Source organism: Fonsecaea multimorphosa (assembly GCF_000836435.1).
Source record: "Fonsecaea multimorphosa CBS 102226 unplaced genomic scaffold supercont1.12, whole genome shotgun sequence".
NCBI classification, from domain to species: Eukaryota; Fungi; Ascomycota; class Eurotiomycetes; order Chaetothyriales; family Herpotrichiellaceae; genus Fonsecaea; species Fonsecaea multimorphosa.
Genome location: NW_015971646.1, coordinates 412,618 through 427,800, shown reverse-complemented (window position 1 = coordinate 427,800; position 15,183 = coordinate 412,618). Strand labels below are relative to the sequence as shown.

Below are 15,183 nucleotides of genomic sequence, written 5' to 3'. Positions count from 1 at the left end.
TGGCTCTCTCTGGCGGTGACTTACCATCAGGGAGACCTCTTGCCTTCTGCCGCTTAGCAGCACCGGCCCCAGACACCGACGGATCTTTGATCCCTAGGCCGCTAGATATATATATATATCCAAAGCATAGTTGATTTGCTTTATGTTTGCATTCCAGCTGTGATGATAATGAGGCTGGCTGGAAAAAATGTTTGCTTGAACTGCCTGACGTATTGCTATCAGGCTGAAACGCTTGGACGAGGCTGGACGAGGCTGAGGTTGTGGCGACAAGGCTGAGCAGTCGAGCACTAGCGCAAACCTTAAAATGTTCGCCACACGCAATTGGCTGAAGTTTGATCTGTGAACTTTTTTCCCATGAAATTTCAAAAGCATCTCAACAGACCCAGCCTTGATGTCCCATTAATTGATGTGTCCACTGTCGCCACAATACACGTTCCCCGAGAATGTTTCGATTCATGGTGTAACTTCAAGGATGTAAGCAATTGGCGACCATGGCTACCAAAATCAACCACAAAACAACCTTTGAGGCTGCCAAAACTATCGAGCCGATTTTCACAGGCGGCGATGTGTCGCACAATGCCAGCGGATCCTTCATCGCCACCTGCGTTGATGAGGACGTCTTGATTGTCAGTGTACAGACTGGAAAGGTGCTCTGTCGTATCGAAGGGGATGGAGAAGCTGTGACAAGTCTGTGTCTGGCTCCAGATTTATACCATTTGGTCATTGCTTCGCGGTCGCTTTCTCTGCGGATATTCTCACTCAAACATCTAGAAGGATCAAACACGATAACCGCGGAGCTCACGCGCACCTTGAAACCGCATACCACTCCGGTGGTGTCATCGGCTATTGATGCCACGGGATCATTGTTGGCGACGGGAGGTGCCGAGGGCACGGTGAAGGTATGGGATCTCAGAGGAGGTTATGTTTCGCATACATTTCATGGCCATGGCGGTGTCGTCTCTGCTCTTCACTTCTTCCAATCACAGTCAACCGGCCCATCAAATATAAAGACGAGCCGCAAGCGAAAGAGTCGCGGAGATGATCAGATGGAAGTCGACGATCCATCTCCATCTCGATCTATCTACCTTGCATCTGGAGGAGAAGATGGGAAAATCCGCATATGGGATTTAGCCACCCGAAAATCCAGCGCTACCCTCGACTCTCACGTCAGTGTCGTGCGAAGCCTGGAATATTCCGAAGAGCAACAACTGCTTTTATCAGCAAGCCGTGACCGGACAATCATTCTCTGGGATGGCCGGACTTGGAAACAGCAAAGAGTCATTCCAGCTCTGGAAGTGCTGGAAACCGCCGGTTTTCTTGTGGGAGGTGGATTCTGCTACGCTGGAGGAGAACATGGAGCAGTCAGGATCTGGAACGTCAGCATGGGCCGCGAAGTCACTCCCAAGCAGAAACCAGGGCTCGAAAATGATGCAATCACAGCCATCATCCCTGTGGTCGAGGACGACGCGGTTCTGTCTATTCACCGGGATCAAACCATGAAGTTGCAGAGCGTTTCTGCCCTGCGCAGTCTCCCACCGTCAGAGTCACTGGGGTCTTTACCGGTGCTTCGGACAATCTCTGGAAATTATGATGAAGTCATTGACATGGCCTGCGTCGGTCCCGACAGGACTCTGCTAGCACTTGCCACCAATACGGAAAGCCTCAGATTGATTTCAATTCAAGATACTGAGAAAACAACAAACTCCAAGCCCCCAGAAGGTGTCGAGACTTTCGGCAACGACGTTGCGTTGCTTGAGGGTCATGAAGACATCATCATCTGCTTGGATGTCGACTGGTCAGGCTACTGGGTAGCAACCGGTGCAAAGGACAATACCGCAAGGTTGTGGCGATTAGACCCTGCTTCATCCTCGTACGAGTGCTTTGCCGTTTTCGCAGGACATGCAGAATCCTTGGGGGCCATCGCATTACCCAGAAGCCCACCGACGGATGGCCCAGCTTTGAGGAATCCAGCACTACACCCGCCAGCATTCCTCTTGACGGGTTCACAAGACAAGACGATCAAACGATGGGACACAGGGAAACTGAAGTATGACCAGTCAGCAACAGAACCACAAACTGGCACCAAAGCCTTGTTCACTCGAGTTGCGCACGAAAAGGATATCAATGCCATGGACGTGTCGCCCATCTCGCCACTGTTTGCTTCAGCGTCTCAAGACCGCACTATCAAGGTGTGGTCTCTGGAGGACGGCTCGGTGACGGCGGTGCTGCGCGGCCACAAGCGAGGCGTCTGGTCTGTCCGCTTCTCTCCCGCAGGGACTCCTCCGCTCTCTCTCCCGGATGGGGGATCAAGTGGCGCTCGCGGACTGCTTGTGAGTGGATCAGGGGACCGAACAGTCAAAGTGTGGTCGCTTTCGACCTACACCTGTCTTCAAACGTTCGAAGGGCACAGCAATTCGGTGTTGAAAGTCGTCTGGATTCCCCCCACCACTGATTCCGAGACCCAAGATGATGACGATGCTGGAGAAGATAATGCCCGGCCCTTTCAAGCCCGATCCAATAATCAACCTTTAATAGCGTCCGCATCCTCTGACACACTCGTCAAGATTTGGTCCCCATACTCAGCGGCCGCCGCAGACTCGGACCATCTCCTGACGACTCTCGACAACCACACCGATCGCGTCTGGGCACTGGTCGCGCCAAACTCGTATCCGCGTATACCGTCCTCTTCGAGCAAAAAGCACAGCAACAAGTCACAACCTCAACAGCCCTATCCTTACTCGCTAATATCAGGCGCCGGCGACGCAACCTTGACATTCTGGCGTGACACCACTCTACAAACCACACTACTGGCGTCCCAACGCGCGACCGAGCGGATCGAACAAGACCAACTCCTCCAGAACCACATTTTCGGCAAAAACTACCGCGAGGCTATTACCCTGTCTTTGGCGCTGGGCCACCCTGGTCGACTACTGCGGGTGTTCGAGGATGTGGTCACTTCGTCCGAGTCCCAGAAGGAGCGGACCGAGGATGACCACCACGACGGCGACGATGACAATAACCGCAGCAACAGCAGTATAATGGGCTCCAAGGCGGTCGATGACGTCCTCGCCTCCCTGGACAGGACACAACTCTGGCAATTGCTGGAGCACGTACGGGACTGGAACACCAATGCCCGCACAGCCCCCGTCGCCCAGAGAATCCTCAATTGCCTGCTGCGTTCGTACCCGAAGGACGTGTTCGTCGAGATGGCCAGGGACAAGAAGCTAGTAGGCGCTGCGAGTGGCAGGATGGAGCCGACAGCAGCAGGAGGGAAAACGCGGAGCGGAGCGGGTGGTGGGATGAAGGAGCTCCTGAGAGCGTTGGAGGTCTACACGGAAAGGCATTACAAGAGGATGGAGGAGTTGGTCGACGAAAGCTACCTGATTGAGTACACGCTGCGGGAGATGGATGAGGTTGCTGGCGTCTCGGCTGCGGGTGGACTGAATGGGTCGCTACTACTCGCCAACGGGCACGAGGCGCAGGATGGAGATATTGTCATGGTATGATTTCCAAGAATGATGACCACGCCTCTTCTTGTGCATGGGAGGGGAAAAAGATCATAAATGGGCATTCATAGTTCCTCGAGGCGCAGACTTCTTCCGTCCATTGAAGCTTCGAGTGGTTGTTCGTCCCACATTTTCTTTCCTAGGCTAGTCGACATTATCTGTCTCGGTGGCGACGATCGCTCTCCCTTTCCCTGTACCTATCTCTGTCACGGTCTCTGTCTTTGTCTCTGTCCCGATTCCTGTCCCTGTCCCGGTCGCGGTCTCTGTGACTTCGGTGGGACGAACTGGAGTCGTACCTGTCTTCGTCTCGATAGCGGTCCCGATGTTTGGCTCGGCGTCCGCTATCGTTGTCGCCTCCACCATCCCCGTCTTGCCTTCGATCTTGTGACCTATCTTCACCACGTCTTGATCGCGAGCTTTCATAGTCTCGGTCATCTCTGTCCCGCCTCGAACGAGAATCTTCACGTCCGTCACGATCCTGCCTGGAAGAGCTGGAGCGAGAGAATGAATTCATCTGCTCTCGGTAGTCATCATCTCCGTTTCTGTGCAGGTCCTTGTCTCGATGCCGCTCCCGACCACTAATCTCCAGATTGCGATCTCTGCGCTGTTTCCAATCCTCATCTTGTTTAGCACTCCGCGACTCTTTCACTCGTTTCTGGAACTCGTCCTCCGAAATGCGTTCTCCAGTGGCCTTGTTCTCGCGCATCAGTGGCGTGAAGAACCCTTGTCCTTTCGTATTCTTCCGCATGTCAGCCTTTCCCCACGCACCTAACTCGATATCTGACCCAGGGGCTGCCTTTGCCCCAATTCCTAGAAAGCCTTCCTGCTTGCGCAGTTTTCGTGGGCTGCTGTCATTTTTTGGATTAAGATCGATAACCTCTCCATTGGCGCGGCGTTTTTGGCCCATGCCTCTTAGCATGGCCATCCCAAACTCCTCTACAGGCATGGCGGCGTATTCCTCGAGGGTGCTTGAATCCGGCCTGGAAGCGACATCGTCTCGGAAGTCTTGCGTCTCGTCTTGGGGTGAGAGCGGTCTGTTTCCTTGTACTGAAATGACAGCATTCGACCTTGGTTTGCCGGAACCATCGTCTAACAGTGCCTGCAAAGCTTCCTCATCCGCTGTCAGCTGCTTGGGCTGTTCAGTGGGGTGTTCCTCCTGTGGCTGTTGACTGCCCTTCGTCTGATCTTTATCCTGCGCGTTCTTTTTGACGAACTGCAGGCCACTAGCCGTGCTGACCTCGTCTCGCTCTATCATAACAATGCCACCACCGTCCTGCTGTTGCGCTTGAACTTCCGCAGGGAGTATGTTTCTTCGCCCATGCCTGCGCCAGTCGGCATTGCCGGCATTCGCTATCACTTTCACTTGAGATTCCTGTAAGGGTTGACTTAGAATAACACCATTGGACGAGAAGCCAGAGACTGACTCGTGCCTTGGCTCTTCTTTATCTTCGTTGTCCGAATCGTGGCGGAGAGCGGTTCGTGAGGGCCGGCTGTTCGAAAGGGCGGAGGGTTTGTGGGGAGCCGTCCCTACGGCGAGGGGGGTTCCCGCGGGCTTTGGCTTGCCAAAGCCGAAGGAGATAGGCTTCGACATGGCCGCAGGATCGAGGACCAGAAAACTGGCCAACTTGTGACTCTAGGTAGCAATACCGCAAACAAGTTCAAGATTTGGGGTATTCTCTCGGCAAACCTTCTCTGGATGCACCAGCCGCCAAGACCTTGATATCAGAGTTTCCCAGTTCCACAGGCTGCAGAGATGCCAACTCGTGCCACTGCAGTGCGATTCATCTCTCGACTCACCCTGACCATGCGCATGTTTTGAAGGACGCGCTGGCAGACGCCTTCTTGCCAGATTGCATAAAATCGACTTTACAAAGAGGCTCGCTCTCCGCCGTCCGCCCTTACTCGCCGCCCCTTACACGCGTGTCGCGCGCCAACCCATGTTTCCCCACCTTCACAAAACCCGTTGAGCGCCGCCGCTCAAAGTTCAGCATAAATCCTTCTCACGACAATGGCGTCGCCACAAACCGAGATGGCAGACACTAACGGATCCCTCCTCACCGCTTCTCTCAAGCATATTGAGGATATACGCAGTCTCTCTGTGTGCAAGATCTGCATGAGATCCTTGTACGAGCCGTTCATCCTCTCGTGCGGTCACACCTACTGCTACTCGTGTCTTGCCAGCTGGTTTGGTGGGGCGCTGAGGAGGAGGAGCAAGAAAAACTGTCCAGACTGCCGGGCCAGGATAACGGCTGAACCATCTCCTAATTACATCCTTCGAGATCTGGTCCACATGTTAACTGGTCGAGCCGAGTTGCTACCTGAAGACGAGACTTTACAGGAACACCAGCTGGCCAAGGACGTGGAGGCAGCTCAGGTCGCGGCAGATCGCACTGGACCTGGCCTTTTCAAAGGTATTTTCGTGAGACCGATACGTGGCCAGCTCCGCTGGGGTCAAGGAATTCTAGATCCCGAGGACAATGTCCTCCGGTGTCCCGAGTGTCACTGGGAACTTGAAGATGGTGAATGTCCGCACTGTGGTTTCCATGAAATGTATGATTCGAATGGTCCGCTCGAGTCCGATTTCGACTCGGATAGCGTGACTGACTTGGAGGTCGCTGCAATCGAGGATCCATGGGGCTTCGGATTAAGGCGTCGACATAGCTTGAACTGGCATCATCACGAGATATCCCCCGCATTAAGTGAAACAGACGAGGAGGACGACTATGGCGAGGAGGATGATTTGGATGACTTCATCGACAATTCCTTAGACGAGGACAATGACGACACAAACAGCGAGTCCACAATGACCATGTACAACCGTCAATGGGCAGAGAATACAAGGCACCACAATGCCCGGAATCACGATGCCTCGGATGCTGAAAGTCAAGCATCTGCAGACAGTGGTCATGATCACTTTGGTAGATATGGGGACTACATTCACCGTCTGCGAAATGAAGTTTGGGGACCATCCGACGCAGAGACAAACTACGATGAAATGACAGAAGCCTCTGAGCACGAGACTACCTCGCCCCCAGCAGACTTGGAAAGATCAAGAGCATTGCGGGCTATCGCGAGGCGACGTGTCGTGAGTGACGACGATGACGACGATGACGATGAGGGTGAGGAAGAAGAGGGACAGGAGGAGGATGGAGATGAAGAACCCGAGGATGAAGATGAAGATGACGATACACAGCACTCGGAAACTGAGGGCGATCAGAGTCACTCCGAGTCCGAAGAATCAGATGTACGACCGCCCCAGCCGTCGTCTCGACGGAGACAGCATTTGCAGAGTCAACGCGCCCGACGAAACGACTCTAACCATCAGTCCAATATGGAGGGGGCCCAGAGACGAAACAGCCCTGTCAGGCAACAGTATCGCCATCGTCAGAGAAGCAACATACCTAGGAACAGCGCTTCAGGGCGAAGGACCGGCTACCAGCAACCTTTCGAAAGACCAGGGTATAATCCGGGGATGCAAGTCGGACGCATAACGGGCTATTCTTTGTGATAAGATTTAGTTTCAGCGGCTGTCATTACGTGTCTGAACAACTTCTAGCATGGCGTCTAGCAAGAAAGGGGGGATTTGCGTGGGAAGATAGACATTCCGGGCAACCGCCATTTCAGCATCGCAGGTACGGAAACCCGGGAGATGGGTCTGGTCTGCGGACCGGAGAGACGTGTATCTGAAGAGGTACCAAGACATTTCTACTGTAGAACGTGGTACAATGCGTGTGCTCTGAATGAATGGAACCCATTTTCTGCATTCGAGCCACTTGGACAAAAACCCATTCTACGCCGACGCTATGCATAAGGCATAATCAATTGAGTGTCCCTTTGATTCTCCCCTTCTGCACCTCTAAGCAGCTAGAACCTGTTTACTAGTATCATACTCCATATCCACGATGCCGTCTTTCTTGACCACTTTCACCGTCATTCCCTTGAAATCGATCGGTAGACGTCGCTGTAGTTCGTCCGTGCACATGCGCAGAATCTTCATGCCCTGTTCGAAGGAGATGTCTGGGTGGTGGTGTTTGTCAAGAATAGAGAGACAGTAATACCTGCATATCCACCGTCAGTCGATCACGTCGTCCTGGATTATCCATACGATCAAAAGTTCCTGGGGAACAACTCACTGAGCATATCCATGAGCCGCATACGGCACCTTCACACTACTCGCAAGGTAATCCAACCAATAAAGACTCGGCTCCCTCGTAATCGGATCGACACCCCCCAGTAACAAGTTCACCGTATATGGTTTCCTGCTCCTCAAACTCCGCGCCAACTCTCCTCTCACGAAGCTAGCCACCGCGGAAGGACCCAGATCCGTCTCATTGCGCATAGAGTAGAGAGCGACATTTGCTTGGATGAACTCTGCGAATTGTACAGTGTCGCCTGCTTCGCCAGAGAAGGCCAAAAGGGTGTGTTTGTTGAGTTGTCGGGTCTTGTCGTCGCTGGACTTGAGGATCGTGGCGCCGCGCATGGCAGCTTTGGAGGCGGCAATGATGGTGAAGTCCCGGCCGGTGAGACCGAGGAGAACTTCCCTAAAGAATTGCTGTTAGATACTTGGCTGGATTGCAGCCCGGACGGAACAAGGCCTTACATTTTGACTAGGACTATTGAGGTGGTAAAATCGCTTGTATGTAACGGCAGATGACCTCGAATGAACACTGCTCAGATCTTTGTGTCTGCAGAGCGATACTCAGGACTAGTAGGTCGTTTTCGGTGAGTTGATCGTAGACTGAAAGTGGGTGTGTGAGTTCAATTGCTCGAACACGCACGCGAAGCTCTGCCTTGAAGACACAAGGCTGGGCTGGCCCTTCTATAAGAGGAAGGTGCGGCGAGTGGAATTTTCCAACGAGGCTGCGCTAGGAAACTGCAGATTTGCCCGCATCTCAAAAAGTTTTTGGAGAAATTCATCTCGCCGCAGTTGACTGCTAGTCCACACTGGTGGCATTCAACCTGCAAAGACGCCCAGATGTCTTCCTTCTTCACCCTTCCCGCATCACAGAGGAAGAGAAAACGAGAAAATCCTGCCCCGGGCAAGGCGAGGAAAAGGCGGGAGGTCGAACGTGAGGACCGAGCACGAGAGCAGCCAGACAACAACCTTCGTCGGAAAGGCAAACAACCCCGGGATCAAGATCGACAGCGAAACGAATCAATATCTGGGAGCGAGTCTGAAGACGAGATCCAACCAGAAAGCGATGTCGAGCAGTCAGAAGCTACCTCCGAAGAAGACGAGACTGCGGCCGAGCGACGAGTCAGGCTTGCACAACGATACTTGGATAACATCAGGCAAGAGATAGACGAAACTGGGTTTGATGCCGAAGATCTTGACAGAGACTTGATTGCACAACGACTGAAAGAGGACGTTGACGAGGCAAAAGGCAGACAGTATCGACTGATTGCCCAGAATCTGGATTTTGCAAATGCTACTCACACTGCTTTTCGTGCGGACACGGAATCGACTACTGGCGTTGCAGTTTGTCAACCTTATGTGTACACCGTGAGTAAGGACAAGACCCTGATAAAATGGCAACTTCAACCACCGAGCACCTCAGACGGGCAAAAATCAACAGCTTCACGCCGACGGCGGCCGGAACAACTGGCGTATGCTCGAGGCATCAAAATCAGGGCATCAGCGCCTCAGCAGCATGGCCATACCGCACGGATTCTTTCTGTCGCAGCCTCACCGGACGGCAAATTCGTGGCCACGGGGGGAGCGGACAAGAAACTTATAATTTGGTCAGCAGAAGACCTGCGGCCATTGAAGACATTCACCACGCACAGAGATGGAGTTACGGGACTTGCATTCGCACCAAACTCAGCGAGTCGAGGCGGCTTTGGTCAACAGCTGTTCAGTGCAAGCATGGATCGCTCCTTGAAAACATACAGCTTGGCTGGTGAGGATAGTCTTGCGTACGTGGAGACATTGTTCGGTCATCAAGACCATATTGTCGATGTCTCGGCCGTGTCCGTGGATCAGTGCGTAACAGTTGGCGCTCGAGATCGAAAAGCCTTGTGGTGGAAGGTTGTGGACGAATCTCTCACCAAGTTTCTGGGCGACAGTTCCAAAAACGATGAGTACCAGGCTGGCAGTCTGGATTGCGTGGTTGCCTTGCCGCCGCAGAACTTTGTGACAGGTTCTGACGCAGGCACTATCAGTCTATGGAATATTCACAAAAAAAAGGCTGTTTTCACCATTCAGATTGCACATGGTGTGGAAGAGCCGCCTCCATTTGAAGAGGTGACCTCCGAAGTAGATCCGAAGGTTATCGAGGCATTGAAAAAAGATGACAGGCGAAGACCAATCCCCCGGGCTATCACTGCTTTGGCGGCTGTGCCTGGCACTGATGTGGTATTGAGCGGGAGTTGGGATGGTTGGATCCGTGCATGGAAACTGAGCGATGACAAAAAAGCGCTATCTCCTCTTGGACCTGTGGGAAGGGTTGAGGAAGGTTCGGAGTTGCAAAATGGGGCCGTCAATGGGGGGTCAGACCAGAGGAACGGGCATGTGAACGGGGATACTAATACGGCCAAGGATAGGACGGCTGCATCAGCGCATGCACCACAGCGCCCAGTGCGTGGCTTTGTCAATTCTCTGGCAGTGTTCGAGCGAAGAAAACTCATCACCAACGAATTTGGAGGCAAGAAGGAAGGCGAGTGTCAGGGTCTGTGCATCGTGGCTGGCACTGGCAAGGAGATGCGGTTGGGACGGTGGAGGAAGTTGCGCGAAGGGCGGAATGGTGCGATAGTGTTTGAAGTGCCATTGAAGTCGAGCTAGGAGCAGGAGCTCCATAGGAGATAGGAGACACCGTCGAATAGCTCAGTAGTCGAAGCCTCGTGGAAGTCACTGAGGCTGAGAGGGAGACAAGGCTGGGTTCACGTGACCATGTCTTGGCACGGACCACGCTACAAATTCTTCGTGTCGAGTTTCACCTTTGATCTCTTTCTTCTTTTCTCCTCTTCAGATCAAAAAAAGCAACAGAGCCAGCCACGACCGTCGTTTCGTTCTTTTCTACAGCGACGTGTTGCCATGAGCTCTTTGTAAGCTCGATGGCTCTGGAGAACAACTTTTTTCCTTGTAGGAAGTTTCCTTCTCGTTGGGTCCTCTTCGGTGAGGGCGATGAGTTTGAAATGTCGATTGATAGGAAACATCTCTCCCATGTGCCCCCTCTCCTTCAATTTCTGGTCTGTCCTATTAAGGTGGCCGTTCAAATGATTGACCGAATCCAGACTGCACAATCTGAAGTGGGTTAAGTTGGACATTTCTGAGCTTTGAATGATTCCAGGCCCCCTCTGCAGCTGCTCCCGGTGCTTGTGGCAACCAGAGTCATATCATGTGCAGACGGCAAGAATTTGGCAATTTCAACCGCCAAGTCTCGAGAAATGTCATGGAACGTGCGCTACATTCTCTCCTTCTCTGCAAATAAGGTGGGTTGTTGTTGAGTTGGTTGTTTTGCATTCCAGAGGCCGCGTTATGTGGATCATGCTGCCCTCGCCGCACGGTGATTGTGCCCAAGGTAAATATCATGCGCAACAGCACAGAGTTCCCTCTTGGTTTCTTTTACTCCTCGACAGGCTCGTTTCTTTCTCCGAGACTCATCACGCTCGTTTGGCAGTGTCTCTTTTGTTGTCCTCCCAGTCACTCCTTTGGAACATTGATTTTCAACTTCCTCCCCTGGCTCAACCGTAGTAAGCAAATTCTACAACGAAAAGATCATACGCTGCATATTGCCCGGACCTGAAAAATGAAGCGATCGACGCGCACCAACATGCCTTTGGCGGCACTCCTGATTGCCGCGGCCAACGCGCAGACAACCACAGTCGTCAATGACCCTGCGGACACTGCTGCAACTACCGTGTACTATTCCGTCTGTCCGACTGCCCTGACCACAACCACCACCTTGTCCAGCACCGTCACTTTCTGCCCCGGTCCCAACTGCAACGGGGGTGGTGCCGTGATCACACCTCCTCCCAGCGGTCCAACAGGCACTGAAATCCTCTCTTACACCACCACCCTTCCGAACGGCGATGTCGAGGAAATCCACGAGTATCTCACCATCTACCCCCAGATCTGCAGCAACGGCCAGTCGATCGGTCAAGCCACTTACACCATTACAGAGACTTGCGCATGCGAATCTACCAAGAACCCAGCCTCCATTCCCGAAGGCTTCACTACTACTGTTATGTCTTGCGATATTTGCAACAATGGCGGAGCCACCACCATGACTATTACTACGCCATGCTCAACCGGTCCTTATGCCACGCAGACTCCTGTCATTGGACCCACCGGCGGTGCCGGTGCTCAAGCACAAGCAGCAGCAAGTGCAGCAGCTAGTGCACAGGCCGAGGCTGCTGCGACTGCGGGGGCTGGCTCGTCCGGTGGAAGCAGTGGCGGCAGTGGTTCTTCCGGGACTTCAGGTACTGGCTCCGGTGGCACCAACGCCAATGCTGCCGCCAACGCCAATTCAAATGCCAATGCTGAGGCTTCCTCTAACGGTCCTGTTGCTGGCTCGAATTCGGCTTCGAATTCGGCTTCATATGGTAACTCTGCTGCTGGTGCCAGTAACGGCGAATCCGGTGCCCAAGCCAGCGCAAGCGCCGCCGCCAGTGCCGCCGCCAGCGCTGAAGCTGCGGCCAGTGGAATCAACAGCGGCAACACCTACACGAACGGCACCGGCAACAATAGCACTATTTCACCGCCCATCACGCCTGTTGTCCCCAGCGGTGCCTCCGGCGCGGGCGCCAGCAATGCTAAGTTTACAGGTTCTGCCGATAAACTGGGCTATACCGTTTCTGGGGTCTTCGCTGTTGTTATGGGATGTTTAGCGTTCGTGCTGTGACGCTGTTGAGTGGGACTGGCACACCCGCGATTGGTAGGGTGGACAGATATTTTTGCTGGGGGCGTGGATGGATTCTCTTGTGGGTTAGGGGAAACCTGTTCTTGTTTATCTGGAACATATTGCAATGTATGGACGGCATCGCACTGAATATTGACCTTTCAACGCGGATAGGCTTGGTTTGATGGAAGGGAGTGGCGTCTGGGACACTCGGGTGTGGTTGTCATGGTCGTTGTGGTCATCGTTGTGTGCAGATGGACCGACGCGGTGTTTTTGCAGTGAGGAACGTAGAAGTTACTATTTGCATCGAATCAATCAACATTTGCTAAAACCCTGGATCTGCTCGACGCCCTCGTCGCCTTCCCTACTGTGTACATACTTAGTACATAGTACTCTCCGCTCGGTAGGTGGTACTATGTACCTAGGTATGTATGAGTCGCTCAATGACCCGAAATTTCTCACGGACCGAGAGAGTCCTTGGTAGTAGCACTTCCCGACATCAGTAGAGATCATAAAATGCACCGTCCACGAAACAACTCGAACTTGAAATACATTGATTAAACTCCAAGTTTTAGCCCTCACCTTTCCATCTCTTTCCCTTACTCCACGTTTTTATTCTCCAATTCCAGCAAACCACTGCACATCTCTACTGCTACTCACTTCGTAGCACTAGCACCATACCGCCCTCTGGAAGGTGGCGCCCGTCAATCCAAGCCTTGACAGTCTCTGCGAACAATCGAGAAAACTGCAGATGCCAGGTGTGAACGCCTCCTCGGATCATGGCGGCCTCGCTCTCACCGCACCCTTGTCTCAGTAATCTGGCCATCCTGCGAGTCGCCTCGACGTCGTCATGCGCTTGACCAGCGACGGTCAAAGTTCTCACGCGCAGCGAGCACAGATCCTTCTCGGCGAACTGGGCGATGCCTCTGAACCCGTCTGACAGGAGGTGCCTGCTGAAGTTCCTCCTCTCCTCCTCCCGCAAACCGTCCGGCTTTCGCACCCCAAGCCACCTACAGATTGCCCTGTCGATCCAATTGGGGCTGTATTTCGAGATGGGAGCTTCGAGGTAGTACAAGAGAGTCGGGTGCTCGGCGAACCATCTCCTGTACCCAGCGAAGGGCGCCGCGCCGGTGACGAACAGGCTTTCGACGACCTCGGGATGTCGCTTCGCCAGCTCCAGAGCGACAAAACCTCCCACGGACGAGCCCACCACGTGAGCACGACGATCGCGAGCTTCATGCTGTATTACTCGAGCGACATGATCGGCTGCGTCTGGGAGGTTGAACGGAAGAATGTGGGACGATCGCGAGTGGCCTGGGAGGTCAACGGCGAGGAGGTGATGGTCGAAAAGACTTGGGTGTTGGAATACGTTCCTGAATTCGGCGTGGTTGGAGCAAAGGCCATGCAAGAAGATGATGGTAGGACCAGCATCGCGGTTCAATGAGAGCGAGAAAAGAGTCGGAGTCTCGTCGTCGTCGTTGGACATGATTCCTGGGTGGAAAAGGACTGCTGCTAAACTAAGTATTGCCTTCCCCTCTTCAAGGCGCATCCTCGCCCCGGCTCGAAAGTAGATACGATGTATGTATGTACCGAAGCCAGCCTGAGACCTAGAATGTACCCATAAGCTACTAAGTACTAAGTATGTATGTATGTAGTAATATGTAAGTACTAGTATATAGTACATGGTAGGCAGACGCATTTCCATGCACAATACTATGTAGTAAGTACCTAGCGAGTAGGTACATAGTTAGTCTACATAGTACTAATCTTCGCACGCCAAGATATACCAAAGCTAACCCATATTAGGCCTAGTGGACAATGACTCATGTACACTAGCCCATTTTTGGTTTTCGTACCTAGTACTTAGTACATACTTATATGTAGTACATACATACTATGTAGTCAAGTAAGGCCAGCTAGTCAAGTTCGAGCGGATTTCGTGCGGTGTTCATCACGACATGGTCAGTTTAGTGTCAAAACACCCACCACCTGCCTGATTCCGAGTCTTTAGGCTTTCCTACCTTTTTCTGGAGACCTTGGCGACGACAGGCTTCAAATTTACAGTAGTAGGCTCCGGAACCGAGGTTCTAACTCGATTCCAGCTCGACAGCAGCTCAATATACTAAGTACATACTACTTGGTAAGTACTTGGTAAGTACTTAGTAAGTACTATGTAGTATGTATGTAGTATGTATGTAGGCTCGACTTAAACTCGACATACTTAGGCTCGATATGTATAGGCTCGACATAGGCTCGATATAGGATTCACATGTACTCGATATGTATATAAGTACATAGTATATGTACACAGTCCATAGTACTATGTAGTACAGACTCGAACTGATTTGCGTCCAATCCAGTTCTTACTGTTCTAACCCTCAGCGAACCAGGTGAAATCAGTCGAAATCGGTCCGACTCGGCCTCGATCCGCTTCCGATCTAATTTGAGAGCGATCCGTAAATGGATTATGCTCAACTTGATCCTGATTCTTCAAATGAAATTCAGAATGCACTGTGTACCGACTGAATCGGTTTGTAAGCTTTTGTACTTACTACATATGTATAGTAGTATGTACTTTAATGAATGTTAGGGCCCCATCAACTTATCGAGTTTGATCAACTTACTATAGAGCTTTGCCAATTTGCAGGGTCCACTCGATATATAGCGGTGACACAGTTTGTAGGGCGGACTTAGGTTGTAGAGTTGGATCGATTTGTATAGTGGACTCGGTTTGCAGGATTGAATTGATTTACGAGCTTTGGATCGATTTTCTAGGTTTGGCTTGCCAGGTTTGACTTGCCAGGTTTGACTTGCCAGGTTTGACTTGCCAGGTTTGA

The 15,183-nt window shown here is 52.4% G+C and overlaps 7 protein-coding genes across 7 annotated transcripts; 4 read left to right on the top strand and 3 right to left on the bottom strand.

The window, feature by feature from the left end:
* Positions 1-491: 491 nt before the first annotated feature.
* On the top strand, positions 492-3,506 carry Z520_06518 (uncharacterized protein; the record flags this gene model as incomplete). Its single annotated transcript, XM_016777018.1, has 1 exon — positions 492-3,506. The coding sequence occupies one exon, from the start codon at positions 492-494 to the stop codon at positions 3,504-3,506; it is 3,015 nt and encodes a 1,004-aa protein (XP_016631863.1).
* Positions 3,507-3,660: 154 nt separating this feature from the next.
* On the bottom strand, positions 3,661-5,097 carry Z520_06517 (uncharacterized protein; the record flags this gene model as incomplete). Its single annotated transcript, XM_016777017.1, has 1 exon — positions 3,661-5,097. The coding sequence occupies one exon, from the start codon at positions 5,095-5,097 to the stop codon at positions 3,661-3,663; it is 1,437 nt and encodes a 478-aa protein (XP_016631862.1).
* Positions 5,098-5,514: 417 nt separating this feature from the next.
* On the top strand, positions 5,515-7,014 carry Z520_06516 (uncharacterized protein; the record flags this gene model as incomplete). The annotated part of the gene is made up of 1 exon (XM_016777016.1): positions 5,515-7,014. One exon carries the CDS (start codon positions 5,515-5,517, stop codon positions 7,012-7,014), a length of 1,500 nt encoding a protein of 499 aa, XP_016631861.1.
* A 348-nt stretch (positions 7,015-7,362) lies between these two features.
* Z520_06515 (uncharacterized protein) lies at positions 7,363-7,986 on the bottom strand (the record flags this gene model as incomplete). The annotated part of the gene is made up of 2 exons (XM_016777015.1): positions 7,363-7,564; positions 7,640-7,986. The coding sequence occupies 2 exons, from the start codon at positions 7,984-7,986 to the stop codon at positions 7,363-7,365; spliced, it is 549 nt and encodes a 182-aa protein (XP_016631860.1).
* Positions 7,987-8,481: 495 nt separating this feature from the next.
* Positions 8,482-10,287, top strand: Z520_06514 (uncharacterized protein; the record flags this gene model as incomplete). The annotated part of the gene is made up of 1 exon (XM_016777014.1): positions 8,482-10,287. One exon carries the CDS (start codon positions 8,482-8,484, stop codon positions 10,285-10,287), a length of 1,806 nt encoding a protein of 601 aa, XP_016631859.1.
* A 991-nt stretch (positions 10,288-11,278) lies between these two features.
* Positions 11,279-12,349, top strand: Z520_06513 (uncharacterized protein; the record flags this gene model as incomplete). Its single annotated transcript, XM_016777013.1, has 1 exon — positions 11,279-12,349. One exon carries the CDS (start codon positions 11,279-11,281, stop codon positions 12,347-12,349), a length of 1,071 nt encoding a protein of 356 aa, XP_016631858.1.
* Positions 12,350-12,998: 649 nt separating this feature from the next.
* Z520_06512 (uncharacterized protein) lies at positions 12,999-13,832 on the bottom strand (the record flags this gene model as incomplete). Its single annotated transcript, XM_016777012.1, has 1 exon — positions 12,999-13,832. One exon carries the CDS (start codon positions 13,830-13,832, stop codon positions 12,999-13,001), a length of 834 nt encoding a protein of 277 aa, XP_016631857.1.
* Between the last annotated feature and the right edge of the window lie 1,351 nt (positions 13,833-15,183).